The sequence below is a fragment of the Tamandua tetradactyla genome, chromosome 8 (genome assembly GCF_023851605.1).
Source record: "Tamandua tetradactyla isolate mTamTet1 chromosome 8, mTamTet1.pri, whole genome shotgun sequence".
NCBI classification, from domain to species: domain Eukaryota; kingdom Metazoa; phylum Chordata; class Mammalia; order Pilosa; family Myrmecophagidae; genus Tamandua; species Tamandua tetradactyla.
This window is the reverse complement of record NC_135334.1, coordinates 22,184,579-22,199,189: the sequence shown is the minus strand read 5'-3', so window position 1 is coordinate 22,199,189 and position 14,611 is coordinate 22,184,579. Positions and strand designations below refer to the sequence as shown.

General features: G+C 37.6%; 1 protein-coding gene across 4 annotated transcripts in view; it reads left to right on the top strand.

The window, feature by feature from the left end:
• Positions 1-14,611, top strand: part of KMT2A (lysine methyltransferase 2A) — a 91,606-nt gene that overhangs the window by 65,064 nt on the left and 11,931 nt on the right. For all 4 annotated transcript variants that reach the window (XM_077112744.1, XM_077112746.1, XM_077112743.1 and 1 more), the window contains one exon: positions 5,074-5,148. In XM_077112744.1, the coding sequence (XP_076968859.1) occupies positions 5,074-5,148 (75 nt within the window). The remainder of the gene's footprint in view (positions 1-5,073; positions 5,149-14,611) is intronic.

Below are 14,611 nucleotides of genomic sequence, written 5' to 3'. Positions count from 1 at the left end.
GTGTTAATTTCTTTTCTTTTTTTTTGATTAATAAAAAAATTAAAAAAACAAAAAAACAAAAAACCCATGGCAAAGCAGAAGGCAAAGGTCTGAGCCTGGCAGCGGCGTATCCCCAGCCTCTCTCTGACCGGTGCTCCGACCCCTTGGTCGGCCTTGGAGGTCCGGGCCTGGAGTTTTCCGGGAGCAAGGCCTCTCGGAATCTCGCGAGACTGCGGGTCTTCCCGCTGGCAGCTCCACTTAGCTGTGGGGCTGCAGGTGGGTCCCACAACCCACGGGCAATTTAATCAGGGCTTGGCATGGCCACTATGCATGAACTTCCCATACATTTACCTCTCAGGCTCTTTGAGCCTTAGTATCCGCTTGCAAGTACCCTTTAGAACCCTGATTAAATTGCCCGCGTGATGTCGTCCCCACCCACGTCCCCATAGCTGAGTGGAGCTGCCCCCAGGGAGACACGCAGTTTCGAAAGATTTCTGGAGGCCTTGCTCCCCAACCACGCAGATTGCTTGCAGGGACAGGAACAAAGAGTTAAGTGGTTATAGAGGTACAGAATTTAAATCAAGACCCACAGAAATATTTAAGGAGGCATGCAACCTTAGAATAAAAACAGGAAACACTTAAGGATGTGGCAAAGGGCACAGGGTGCATTATAAAAAAGAGAGGCTGCTAAGCTTTTTAGAAAATATATTTTTTAACGCATACAGCAATCTCATGACCCAAATCATGAGGCAACCAGTAGCTTCAGGAATTTTGAATTGGATTGTAAGTAATACAGTGAATGAGGAAGAAGATGAAGAGATTAAGGATATGATGTGATAGCATATGTTTCTTAAACTTATAGGATTGTAAGGAAGTGAGCTCTTATTTCATTGAATTTTGCTTCAAGGAAATGTCAAGACTTTGGAACCAGAGACAAGGGAATGCAGTCATAGCAGAAAGCTTGGCTGTTTAATGAATCACATTTAGATAATCCTAATAATGTGGTTTCCCATGGAGGAACTGAACAACCCGCTAGTGTTACACCTGGGGGCAGGGCTGGTGGATACGACCTTCAACCCAGACTGAGCTATAATTCCTAAAACAGAGTGGATGAGGTAAGCTGTGCTGGTGGTGGGCACAGTAGACTCCAAGGGTCAAGCCAAAGTTTCCATCTTTGTTCAGGCCTGGGTACAGATTGGGTGAAGAGCATGCCCCTGGGCCTGGCATCATTGTACCAGGTACACTGAGCTACAGGTGAGAAGATGAAATGACTTGAGTAGTTCTTCAAGGTCCTTATATCAGGACCCCAGACTCTGGAGCTTCATCCTATTATTTAAGACAGCATAACATTGCCAGAGTATTAGGAACCCAGTCCTGCTTCTGTTACTAAAGGTGAAGAGAAATAAGTATCCTTAACTTTCTACATTTTTTTTTTTTTTTTACTTTCTACATTTTATTCTCCTTTCTCTTAATGAATAATAGTTTAATTGTTTTGATGCAAACATAAATTTGAAGCTCTTCTAATAAAGAAATGGATTTCTCTGCTGTGTTGTTTTTTTTTTTTTTTTGTCCATTGAAAAGCAAGAGAAAGCAAAAGTTGACTGGCTTTTAGCGGTTTGCATCCTTTGTTGTTTATACCTGGATATGCATTTTCCTTACCCCCACACTCACCCATATGCTGCGATACCCTTTTTGTCAACATCACCCACATCATTAAAACTGACTGTTTTAGTTTGCTAGCTGCTGGAATGCAATATGCCAGAAACAGAATGTATTTTAAAAGGGGGGAATTTATTAGGTTGCAAGTTTACAGTTCTAAGGCCATGGAAATCTATAAAAATGTCTAAGTTAAGGCACCAAGAAGAGGTTACCTTCACTCAGGAAAGGCCGATGAAGTTCAGGCCTCTTGCTTCATGAAGATCCCCGGGGGCATATTCCTTCATCTCCAAAGGTCTCTGGCTGCATGGGCTCTCTGCTTCATGGGTCTCTCCAAAATGTTTCCTCTTTTAAAGGATTCCAGAAAGGTAATCAAGACCCACCTGGAATGGGTGGGGGTCACATCTCCTTCTAATGAAAGGCTAATACCCACAATTGGGTGAGTCACATCTCCATGCTGATAACCTAATCAAGTGTCCAACCTATAGTACTGAAAAGGGATTAAAAGAAGCAGTTGCTCCCACAAGAATGGATCAGGATTAAAGCATGGCTTTTCTAGAGCACGTGATTCTTTCAAACTAGCACACTGACTTGATATCTTTCATTGTATCTAAAGATAGCAGTAGAAATAAAAAACAAACAAAAAGAAAAGATATAAAAATAGCAGTTGAGTATGGGGTAGTCATTAGGTTTGCTTGTATAAGGTCTTTGCATGATTTGCAGAGCTAAGCTCAGGTATAGTAAGTCCTATAAGAATTAAGAGCTAACATTTATTGAACTCTTACTATGAGCACAGCACTTTCTTATCTCACTTAATCCTTACAACAATGCTAGTGATGAGTATTATTATTATTATCCCCATTTTATACATAAGGAAACTTAAGAACAGTGAGGTAATTGATTTGCCCAAGTTCACACAGCTAGTAAATTATACTGACTTCTAGTCAGGTGGATTTATATGCATGGGCCTCTAGGAAATGTTAAGGGTGTCTCCTTAAAATTGCCGTCATAATAAAACAAATGAGTAATACCATATCAGCACTGGGAACTAAGTGTATCAATCATGTAATAAATGATATCACTTTTGCTAGCTAAGAGAATAAAACAAGGTTAAGAAAACTGGCAGCAGATGACATACATAAGTAACCAGGACCCAAGTTGGAGTCAGCCGTGGGAAACTCTTGAAGGCACTGATAGTGTTGGCCTAATTCAAGCGGTTGGGACACATCAGAAAGAACATCACTTACTTCCTTTGACTATGTAATGCAGCAACACAAGGACCGCACTAGAAAGCTATGGAAGTCCAGGGCGTTGCTTCTGACATGTTTTCTGTATTAAGCAGACAATTTAGCAAAGATTAAAAGGATCTACTCCTTAGTGTGGAGTTTGTGTAAGTATTTAGAAGACTTTTAAGCAGTATGAAGTTCAATTCCTATCCTCTGCTCTCACTGCTTTCCACGTGAGATGCTTGATCTACAGACAAGTAGTCCACTCATGACCTTATCCTTCCTTCTGTGCAAAGAAAGATAAGGTTTTTCTGTAAGTCCCCTTATTAGTCTCTGGAAAAATACAATATGATTACTATTGATATTTTAGTCAACACAAAGGCAGCATAATTCTCATCCTTTTCAGGGAAATATGCTAATAAATAAAAATCCCTTTTTGAGGCCAGGTGATTTCTTCTATAATTCAAGAGAAAGCGCTTTGTACCAAGGATTCATTGCCTAAGGAAATAGAACTATGGCAGATAGAACATTTATGACAATACTTTCTTCATGTTCACCATAATGGTCGGAAAAATACTACCACTTTGTTATAGAACAAAAAGGAATACAATGAGAAAAGAAATGGCTTTGCAGGGATAAAAAAGTGGTAGCATAACTTAAAACCAATATGGAGACAGGAAAGAGTAAATTCGATGTTACAAAAGTTAAGATAATTGAGCTAGAAGCCAAATATAACACAATTTTCTCAGTTCAACAACAAAAGGCGAAGATTAAAATTAAGGTCCAGAATGTAACAAGTGTAGAAGATAATAGCAGTGTGTTAGTTTGCAAGCTGCCAAAACCTATGAGGACATGAAAAAGGAAAACATGGGCTGACAAGAATTCTAAAAATAAAATTTTATTTGATTTTTTATTTAAGTCCTAAATAGTACACTAGCAAATTAATTTTAGCACCCGAAGTATAATACAAGTGGTGATGGTTTCACATATGTATACATATGTTAAAACTTAAGTTGTGTATTTTAAATATGTGCAGTTAATTGTATGTCATTATACTTCAGAGCTATGTTTTTAAAAATCAACAAAAAAAAAACAGCCACGAAGATGCTGGGTGTAAAAGAAGATAATAGACTTTGGGTTAGGCAAAGAGGAACGAGTAGACCTTTCTAAGAAGAAGGGATATAAGCAAAGTTATACAGACAAGATTGCTTTTTTTTGCCTTTAGAGTAGTGTTGGGTGGGAGAATGACGTTGGAGCCCATGTCAGCTAGTAGTGAAAGAGAAAGTGGGGAAGACTGGACACGGATTTTAGAGGGCCTTCTATAACCAAACCATGTGGCCTTTGAAAGTTTTGGGGGAGTGGAATAAAAGAATCTCAAGAAGCGTAATGTGATGACTCTGTAAAAGATGGATTGAATTGGAGACATTAAAGGGCAAGAGATCACTAATGAAAATATTGCTACAGTATATGTGTCAAGTAATAAAGCCCATTTTTCCAGTGGGAAAGGAAGGAATAGAAGAATGGCCAGACTTGGTGACTGCTTGGATATGGAGAGTAAAGGAGAGGGAAGAGTCAAAGATGACTGAAAATTTGAGCCCAGATAACTAAAGAGAATATAAGGAGAAGAGAAAAATAGCTAGCTTGAGTGTATGTGTTTCATAAGACATATTGAATGTGAAGTGGTGGTCAGAAATCCAAGTGGAAATGTCTAGTAGTCAAGAGATCATAGAATTTCAGGTTAGAGCTGGAAGGGATTTTCGAAGTTCTATAGTTCAACCTCTTTATTTTTAACGAATTGTGTCACCAAAATGTTATAAACTCCCCACAATCCTATTTAAATAATTAATGCTTGGATTGTTTGGGTTAGTGATACAGAGAATAGAATACCAAACACTCAGGTTTGGAATCAAAACTACCACCAAGGAGTATGAATGCTTTGGGGATTCAGAGATCATTTTCAGAAGGCAGGACTCTTTACTGTTTCCACATGCTCTGTAATAGAAAGAAGCACTGTTACCTAGTGCATCTTTCCAGTTGCTTTCTTATGCACTGCACTGAGTTACAGGCATAAGAAAAACAATAAAAACTATTGTAGCAGGATGTGTCTTCCTGCTATAGGTATTCTAAGCATGGTACCTGTGCAGGCCATCGGTATTAAGAGATGTCTGCTTGAATATTTCCTATCCTACAGTTTTCTTTTATTTCCTCACAGATGCCTGGAAGTCATTGACAGATAAAGTTCAGGAAGCTAGATCAAATGCCCGTCTAAAGCAGCTCTCATTTGCAGGTAATGACTGGAGCTATTGTTTTACTTCTGTATCAGAATATTTTGGTAACTTGTTGATTTAAGCCATGGAGTTCATTCTATAAATCAACTTTGTCCTCCTCCTCCTTTCAATAATTTTAACAGTTATATTGAAGTATAGTTTATACAACATACAATGCACCAATTGCAGGATATAATTCAATGGCTTTTAGTATGTTCATAGAGTTCTACAACTATCATTATTATCTAATGCCAGAACATTTTCATCATGCCATAAAAGAAACCCAGTATTCATTAGCAGTCATTCCCTATCACCTATCTCCCAACCTCTGACAACCACTAATCTACTTTCGTTCTATAAATTTGCCTGTTCTCAATACTTCATATAAGTTGTATCATAATATGTAGTCTTTTGTAATTGACTCTTTCACTAAACAATGCTTTCAAGGTTCCTCCATGTTATAACATGTATCAATATTTCATTCCTTTTTGTTGCCAAATAATATTCCCTTCTATAGATCTATACCACATTTTGATTATCCATTCATCAGTTTAGTGGACATTGGGTGGTTTACACTCTTCAGCTATCATGAATAATGCTGCTGTGGAGATTTGTGTGTAAGGTCTTTTACTTTTTAATTAAAAAAATTTTTTTAAACATAACATGCAAACATGAACATTCTTACTATATCATCATTACCATATGATCATTCCATTCTTGGTATATAATCAATAACTCACAATATCATCACATAGTTGTATATTCATCACCATGATCATTTCCTAGAACATCTGCATCAATTCAGAAAAAGAAAAAAACTATTACATACCATACCCTTTACCCTTCCCTCTCATTGACTGCTAGTATTTCCATCTACCCAATATATTTTAGCCCTTGTTTCCCTTATTTTTTTCTATACCCTTTACCCCTCCCTTTCATTGATCACTAGCATTTCAATCTACTAAATTTATTTTAACATTTGTTCCCCCATCATTTATTTATTTTTAATCCATATGTTTTGCTCATCTGTCCATACCATAGATAAAAGGAGCCTCAGACACAAGGTTTTCACAATCACACAGTCACATTGCGAAAGCTATATCATTATACAATCATCTTCAAGAAGCATGGCTACTGGAACACAGCTCTACATTTTCAGGCACTCCAGTATACCTCCAGCCTCTCCAATATACCTTAACTAAAAAGGTGATATCTATATAATGCTTAAGAATAACCTCCCAGATAACCTCTCAACTCTGTTTGAAATCTCTCGGCCATTGACACTTTATTTTGTCTCATTTCTCTCCCCCATTTTCATTGAGAAGGTTTTCTAATCTCTGATGCTGAGTCCCTGCTCATTCTAGGATTTCTCTCCCACATTGCCAGGAAGCTTTACACCCTTGGGAGTCATGTCCCACGTAGAGAAGGGGAGAGCAGTAAGTTTGCTTGTCGTGTTGGCTGAGAGAGAGAGGCCACATCTGAGCAACAAGAGGTTCTCAGGGGTGACTCTTAGGCCTAATTTTAAGTAAGCTTAGCCTATCCTTTGCAGCGATAAGTTTCAAATGAACAAACCCCAAGATTAAGGGGTTGGCCTATTGCTTTGGTTGTCCCCACTGCTTGTGAGCATATCAGGAATTCTCCACATGGGGAAGTTGAATTTTCCCCCTTTCCTACCATTCCCCCAAGAGGACTTTGCAAATACTTCTTTATTCACTGTTAAATCACTGTGGGATTTATCAGGGCATCACTCTGGACAAACTTACAAAATCTTGTGCCCTACTCAAGGTTCCATATGCTTATGGTGTTCAGTTAAACTGTCCACATAAGTTATATAAAGAAATGCACTAGTCAGAATATAAATTTTGTACCAAATAAACATTTTTTGCTTCAGTCTCACGTGTAAGTTAAAGTTTTTAAAATATGAATTACCATCTATTTTCAACACCTGGCAATATTGACATTCCTTTGTTCTTCCTCATGCAAAATTTTAATTTGTACATTTAGTCACTATCATTGTACACTCTAGGCATTCCTAGATTATATCATCTCAGTCTTTATTGTCTGTCTTTCCTTCTGATTTCATTTGCGCCCCAACCCTCCTCCCTCTATCATTCTCACATTCAGTTTTATTCAATATACTAACATTATTGTATTACAGTTAGGTAATGTTATGCTATCCATTTCTGAATTTTTACAGTCAGTCCTTTTGCACAATCTGTACCCCTTCAGCTCCAATTACTACCCTATTTCTATCTCCTGATGGACTCTGTTCTTTACTGAAATTCTCCAGGTTCATTCATTAATGTTAGTTCATTATCAGTGAGACCATACAGTATTTGCTGTTTGTTTCTGGCTGATCTCACTCAGCATAATGTCCTCAAGGTCCATCCATGTTGTTATATACTTCATAACTTTATTCTGTCTTAAAGCTGCATAATATTCCATCATATGTATATACCACAGTTTGTGTAGCCACTTGTCTGTTGATGGACATTTCAGCAGTTTCCATCTCTTGGCAATTGTAAATAATGCTGCTATAAACATTGGTGTGCAAATGTCCTTTTGTTCCCTTGCCCTCGTGTCCTCTGAGTAGATACCTAGCAATGGTATTGCCAGAACATACGGTAATTCTATACTTAGCTTCCTGAGGAAACGAAAAATTGCCTTCCACAGTGGTTGTACCATTTGACATTCCCACCAACAGTGGATAAGTGTGCCTCTTTCTCCACATCCTCTCCAGCACTTGTCGTTTTCTGTTTTATTGATAATGGCCATTCTGGTGGGTGTGAGATGATATCTCATTATGGTTTTGATTTGCATATCCCTAATAGCCAGGGAAGTTGAGCATCTTTTCATGTGCCTTTTGGCCATTTGTATTTCCTCTTCTGAGAAGTGTCTGTTCATGTCTTTTGCCCATTTTGTAATTGGGTTGTCTGCTTTTTTGTTGTTGAGTTGGACAATCTCTTTATAAATTCTGGATACTAGACCTTTATCTGATATATTGTTTCCAAATATTGTCTCCCATTGTGTAGGCTGTCTTTTTACTTTCTTGACAAAATTCATTGATGCACAAAAGTGTTTAATTTTGAGGAGTTCCCATTTATTTATTTATTTCTTCAATGCTCGTGCTTTGGGTGTGAGATCTAAGAAACCATCTCCTATTATAAGATATATAAGATAATTCCCTACGTTTTCTTCTAAAAGTTTTATGGTCTTAGATCTAATGTTTAGGTCTTTGATCCATTTTGAGTTAATTTTTGTATAGGGTGTGAGATATGGATCCTCTTTCATTCTTTTGCATATAGCTATCCAGTTCTCTAGGCACCATTTATTAACAAGACTGTTCTGTCCCAGGTGAGTTGGCTTGACTGCCTTATCAAAGATCAGTTGTCCATAGATAAGAGGGTCTATACTGGAACACTCTATTCGATTCCATTGGTCAATATATCTATCTTTATGCCAGTACCATGCTGTTTTGACCATTGTAGCTTTGTAATACACCTTAAAGTCAGGTAGTGTGAGACCCCCGACTTCATTTTTCTTTCTCAGGATAGTTTTAGCTATACTATTGCTTCAAATGAACATTAAAGATTCTCATTAATCTAAGGTAAAAATGCTCTCATTAATCTGTGGTAGAAAACAGACAGTTGACTCTGTTTTTTCCATATCTGTATACTCCTCTCACCCCCTTTCAGATTGTCCCTGGAGAAGGAGAGTAGGTACTTAGAGGAATTTAACCTTTTCCAGAATGTTTTGTTGTTGTTGTTGCTTTAAGAAGGAAGGGAGGGGAAAAAATTGAACCATGTCTTATGAAGTATTGTATGTATTTAGAATGAAATGTCAGGAAAAAAAGACAAATATTATCATGCCTCAATCATATGGACTAACTATAGTATAAAAATTCGGTCAACTGAAGTCGAGAGCATGGGTTATCAGATTGAGGCTTAAGGGTCCTAGATTGCAAGCTCTTACAGCAGCCACATATACTCATGAGGTGTAACCGTTAGTTCTAAATTCTGAGATGTTGAGCTGTTTGTATATAACATGGTTTTTCCCAGAAATTTTGGGTACTCATGTAACACCTGAGACTCAGATTTAGAGCTTTGAATCTATGAAAGCGAGCAGTACCCCATACAGGAACTGCTTAAAAAGTTGAAAAAGGGATCAGATTTCAACTTGAAATGAATGAAGCTGATATGGAAAGGACTAAGGTATATTAGAAGACTGGGTAAAAGATGATATCGTCTATAGTTTAAAACCTCAGCTTCTGGGGGAGACTAAAGGATGAGATGTTTACTTGGTACAAGATTTATATTTTGGGTAGTGTATTTCCTAATTTAACTTTTATGGTCAGTTTAGTTGAATACCATAAGTACATGGAATCTTGAATAGGACATGAAATTTTGTTGGTTTGTCCAGATTCGTGTGAATCCCAGAGCGATTTGGGCAGTAAATAAAGAAGTATTTGCAGGGTCGCCTTGGGGGAATGGAGAGAAGGGTAGAGGTGTTCAACTTCCCCATTTGGAGAATTTCTGATATTCTTGCAAGCAGATCAATAGACTGAACCCTTGATCTTGGGGTTTGCCCCTGTGAAACATATTCCTGCAAAAGATAGGCCTACTTAAAATTAGGCCTAAGAGTCATCCCCAGAGAACCTCTTTTGTTGCTCAGATCTGGCCTCTCTCTAAGCCAACAGCATGTAAACTCACAGCCTTCCCTCATATGTGGGACATGACTCCCGGGGGTGTAAATCTCCCTGGCAACATGGGACAGAAAGCCTGAAATAAGCTAGGTCCTGGCATCAAAAGATTGAGAAAGCCTTCTTGACCAATAGGGGGAAAAGAGAAATGAGACAAAACGAAATGAGACAAAATAAAGTTTCAGTGGCTGAGAGATTTCAAACAGAGTTGAGAGGTTACCCTGGAAGTTATTCTTACGCAATATATGTATAGATATATCTTTTTAGTTTATGGTGTATTGGAGTGGCTAGATGGAAGTACCTGAAACTGTTGAGCAGTGTTCCAGTAGGCTAGATTCTTGAAAACATATTAGATAAATATATAACATTTACAGTGTGACCGTGTGATTGTGTCTGATGCTCCTTATGTCCAGAGTATAGACAGATGAGTAAAAAAATATGGATAAAAATAAATAAATAAATAATGGGGGGAGGGTAAAATAAATTGGGTAGATGGAAACACTAGTAGTCAGTGAGAGGGAGGGGTAAGATATTTGGTGTGTATGAGTTTTTTTATTATTTTTTAAATTTCTTTTTCTAGAGTGATGAAAATGTTCTAAAAAATATCATGATGATGAATATACAAATATGTGATGATATGGTGAGCCATTGATTGTGTACCATGTATAGAAAGTATGTGTGTGAAGATTTTTCTTAATTAAAAATAGATAAATAAAAAGAAGAAAGAGAGGGAAAAGATTTGAAGCATATCTTAGAAAATATTAAAATTTTTTCATTTTGGGTGACAAGTATATATGTATATGGTTATTATAACAACATATATACTTTTCTATATTGTTTTACATTTTTCAGAAATTTTTTTAAAAGAGGACAAAGGACCTAACAGATTATTTACTCCCTTCCCCCACAAAATACAAATTTTGTGAGACCACTAGCATATGAAAAAATGTTCAATCTCACTCATGATTTTTAAAATGCAAATTAAAACAATGATAACTATTTTCCACCTTGATTAGCCAAAGCTTTGGAAGGAAATGGTTTCTCTCTTACATTAATGATGGGTATTTAAATTAGCAATAAATTAGGGGCAGGCCAAGGTGGCTCAGCAGGCAGTTCTCACCTGCCATGCCAGAAACCCGGGTTCAGTTCCCAATGCCTGCCCGTGAAAAAAATTTAAAAATTAGTAATACATTATTATTCACTTTATTACCATGAGTATTGTTTTACTTTCCTTAAAAAAAAATAGTGAATTCAAGTGTATTCAGTTTTACAAAGAACAGATGGTTCATAAGTAAAGAAGAAAAATTTTAGCATTCTCTTGGGTTCTACTCTCATCCTTTTCCCTTCTTACTCCCTTGGTTTGTTCAGCCATTCCCATGTTACACACTCATGAGTCACAGATCCTTGTTTCAAACCCTATTTCTGCCCTATCACCCCTCATTACTCAAGTTAAAGAAGTCCAGTAAATCTTGACGTCCTTCTGTCCCTCCTCATTCACATCCAGTTGATCACTGCTATTGATTTTACCCCAAAAGTATCCATCACAACCCTCTCTTCTCTCTCTTCTTACTCACACCTAGCCCTCATTCTCTCACCTATATTAAAAAGCCATTTCCTCCTTGTAGTGTACCCTCAGCGTCACCAGAGATACTTCAAAAGCTTACTGTTGACCACTAATTGTGGAATCAAATCTGCAATCCTTAAATGTTTGTTATTAGTAAATATTTAGTGGGCAGCTGTAATGTGCCTGCCACCATCTTAAACACTCCAGGATATAATTACTGAGTAGAAGTGGACTTAGCCCTACTCTCCTGAGGTTTCCATTTCTGAATCTGTTACCTAACAATATCCTGTTCAGTTGGCTTGGCTCATCTGGTCAGCCTCAGCTCTCACCATTTTCCTCATCCCTTAAGATTCCTTCTTCTGTAGCTACAACTACACTAATTTCTGTTCCAGATCCAATAGCGTGCCTTCAAGAGTGATCGTAGATGTGAATCAGAATCTCTGGGCCTGCAGCTGAGTAATCTTCTTTGAAACATGTGCCCCAAGTAATTCTTATTTCTTTTTTATGTGTGCTTTCACATTAGCATACCATAATTTGTACAGTCCCTCTACCAGGAATGGCCTATTTCCCTCCACCTTCTCCCTCTTGTTCCCCAAATTCCCTTGTTAGCTTGACAAACCATTAACCCTTCAAGGGCCTGCTCAATGTCATCTCTTCTCTTTAGCCTCTTTTGACTATTCTCCATTGTACCTACCACCTTATCACTTAGGATACTTTTGGTCTTAGGTTACAGAAAACTCAAGTTTCAGTGATTTAAAATGTAAGGTAATTTGTCTTCTTACATAACAAAATACAGAGGTAGGACAGGCGTCACGATTGATCGATACAGGAGTTCGCAATGTCATTAATCTAGATTATTTCTTTCTTTTCCATTTTGCTGTCCATAATGACACTTCATCTGACAGCAAATGGCTGCAGCAGTTTCTAGGGTCATATTCAGACATAGCAGTGTTCAAAGGAAAAGAAGACCTGTTTCCTCCGTTGTCTCTTTATTAGGAACAACAGACATCTCAGTCTCATGGACCAGAATTTGGTACCATGTTCATTCTTCAGCTAATCACCTGCAAGAGGACTAGGATTCCCATGATTGGCTTAGACTAATCATCTGGGGGTGGAATGAGTATTGAGGATTAGCGACAATGACCTCTGTGTTCCCCATTCCAAAATCTGTAATTCTCCATCTCCACTGTTACCACCTTATCCTTGCTGTCACGGACCTTATACTTCAGTGATGGCTATAGATAGAGAAATGATATGAAGATGATAAATTGGGGTGATAAAACAGAGTGACAGAAGGGTAGGTAGTTGGTGGCAGTAGAGCCTCTTCTAGAAAACGTGCTCAGGAAATGAGTCTCTTGAGGAAGTGACATTTGAGCTGAGACCCTAGTGATGATGGAAAGAACCAGTCATGCTCTAGATCTAGAGCAAAAGTCCTCAACACAGAGAAAACAGCAGATGAAAAAGCCCTGAAGTGGGAATACCTTTGGTGAGTTTATTGTCTGTCTACACTAAATAAAAGCTCATTGAATACAAGTACCTTTTTTACCTCTCTCTCTTTCTGAGATCCTTCAATGCACAGTGGAGAGACGGAAAGATTTCCTGGAGTATAGCATGTGCTCAATAAATACTTGTTGATGAATAAATGAAACCCCACAAACAGAATAGGTTATTCCCTCCTTTCCCACAGTACTTTTTATAATACCTCTGTTTGGATACTTTCTACACTGAGCTGTTTGTGTACATATTTGCCTCTCTCTGCTGGGACTCCTTGAGATCAGGGACCGTGCATAATTCATCTTTGTTTTCTCATTATCAGCCCACTACCTAATCTTCTTGTAAGCCCTCCAGTAAATGGAAAATTGAATTAAACACTCAGTCTAAATATGAAAATGAACTTTCTGTACTAAATACTTGTATATTTGGTATTTTTTCAATGTCTGTTTCTTCTTACAAGTCCAACAACAATCTAAAACTCTCTGGAAAGAATTCTTGGAGAAAGTTAGTGCACTGTAGAAAAACAGGTTGCCATCACCTTATATGGTTTAAGGTCTTAAAAATACTTATGTTCTGAGTTCTTTCTGGACCACTGATTGTGTTCATAAGAATATTGCTTATCTGGATGCCTGACTTTCTGCTTGCCATTGAAACCAAATCATCTCTAAATAAAATAGGAATCAGGCATCTAATAATAACTTTTCCCCTCTTCTAAAAAATTGAACAAGTTGAAGAATTAAAAAGCATGAAAAAGCACACAACCACCACAATATGAAGAGGTGAAGGGGGGCCCAACTCCCAGAAGTAACCATTATTAACATTTAAACATAGGTATCTTTCCAGACGTAGCCTGTGGTCTCCAAATTACACGGAGGTTATATCTCTAAATATGCTTCATTAGACAAATTATATGCCTATTAGAATTGCATGTGTCATCCAAGCACAATTATATCTATGAAATATATATATTTTGTTCCCAACACAAATACCATCATTTTTTCTGTATCTATTCATAATTCCAAAACAATATTTGTGAATGAAATGTTTATTTAACAAAATATAAAGAGCATTAGCCATTTGGTAGGGTCAAAAAGAAATGTGGCAGTTGTTACTAACCTCCTATAGTGAACGAAGCCACTCATTTTGCAAAATCTTTCACTGTCTATGCCAGAAGACTTATAAATGTTAATTTCATCAAATAGAAAGTGCTTATTAATAGCCTGAGACAAAGTGCCTAAAACAAAACAGCTGTTGAGTATCTCATCCTATACATTAACTATCACTCTGTAGCAACACAAGAGTTCTGTTTTCTGGTGTACTAGCATTCCTTTCAAATGTCAGTGAATATGAGCTTGCAGAACCAAGTACTCTATTACACATAAACAAAAATGGGATGTTATTTGGAGGCACAGTTTGTCACATTAGCTGTGTGACCTTGGGTATGTTATTCAAATTCTCTGAGCCCAGATTTATTCCCCCTTAAAAAGCAGCTAGGAAGCCCTGCCTCCTGTGGTCATCATGAGCATGAAAACAAATACATTTGGCATTTCTGCAGACATAGAGCACATAGAAAACAGTCCACAGTTTTCTACCTTGCTTTTTTCACTTAATCTGCAATGGGCATTTTCCATATCTGTAAGTCTCTATCCGCATCATTTTCATAGCCACGTAGTGTTCATTTCTGCCTAATATTTACAGTATTCACCCTTGAGCAGCCTCAGGCAGA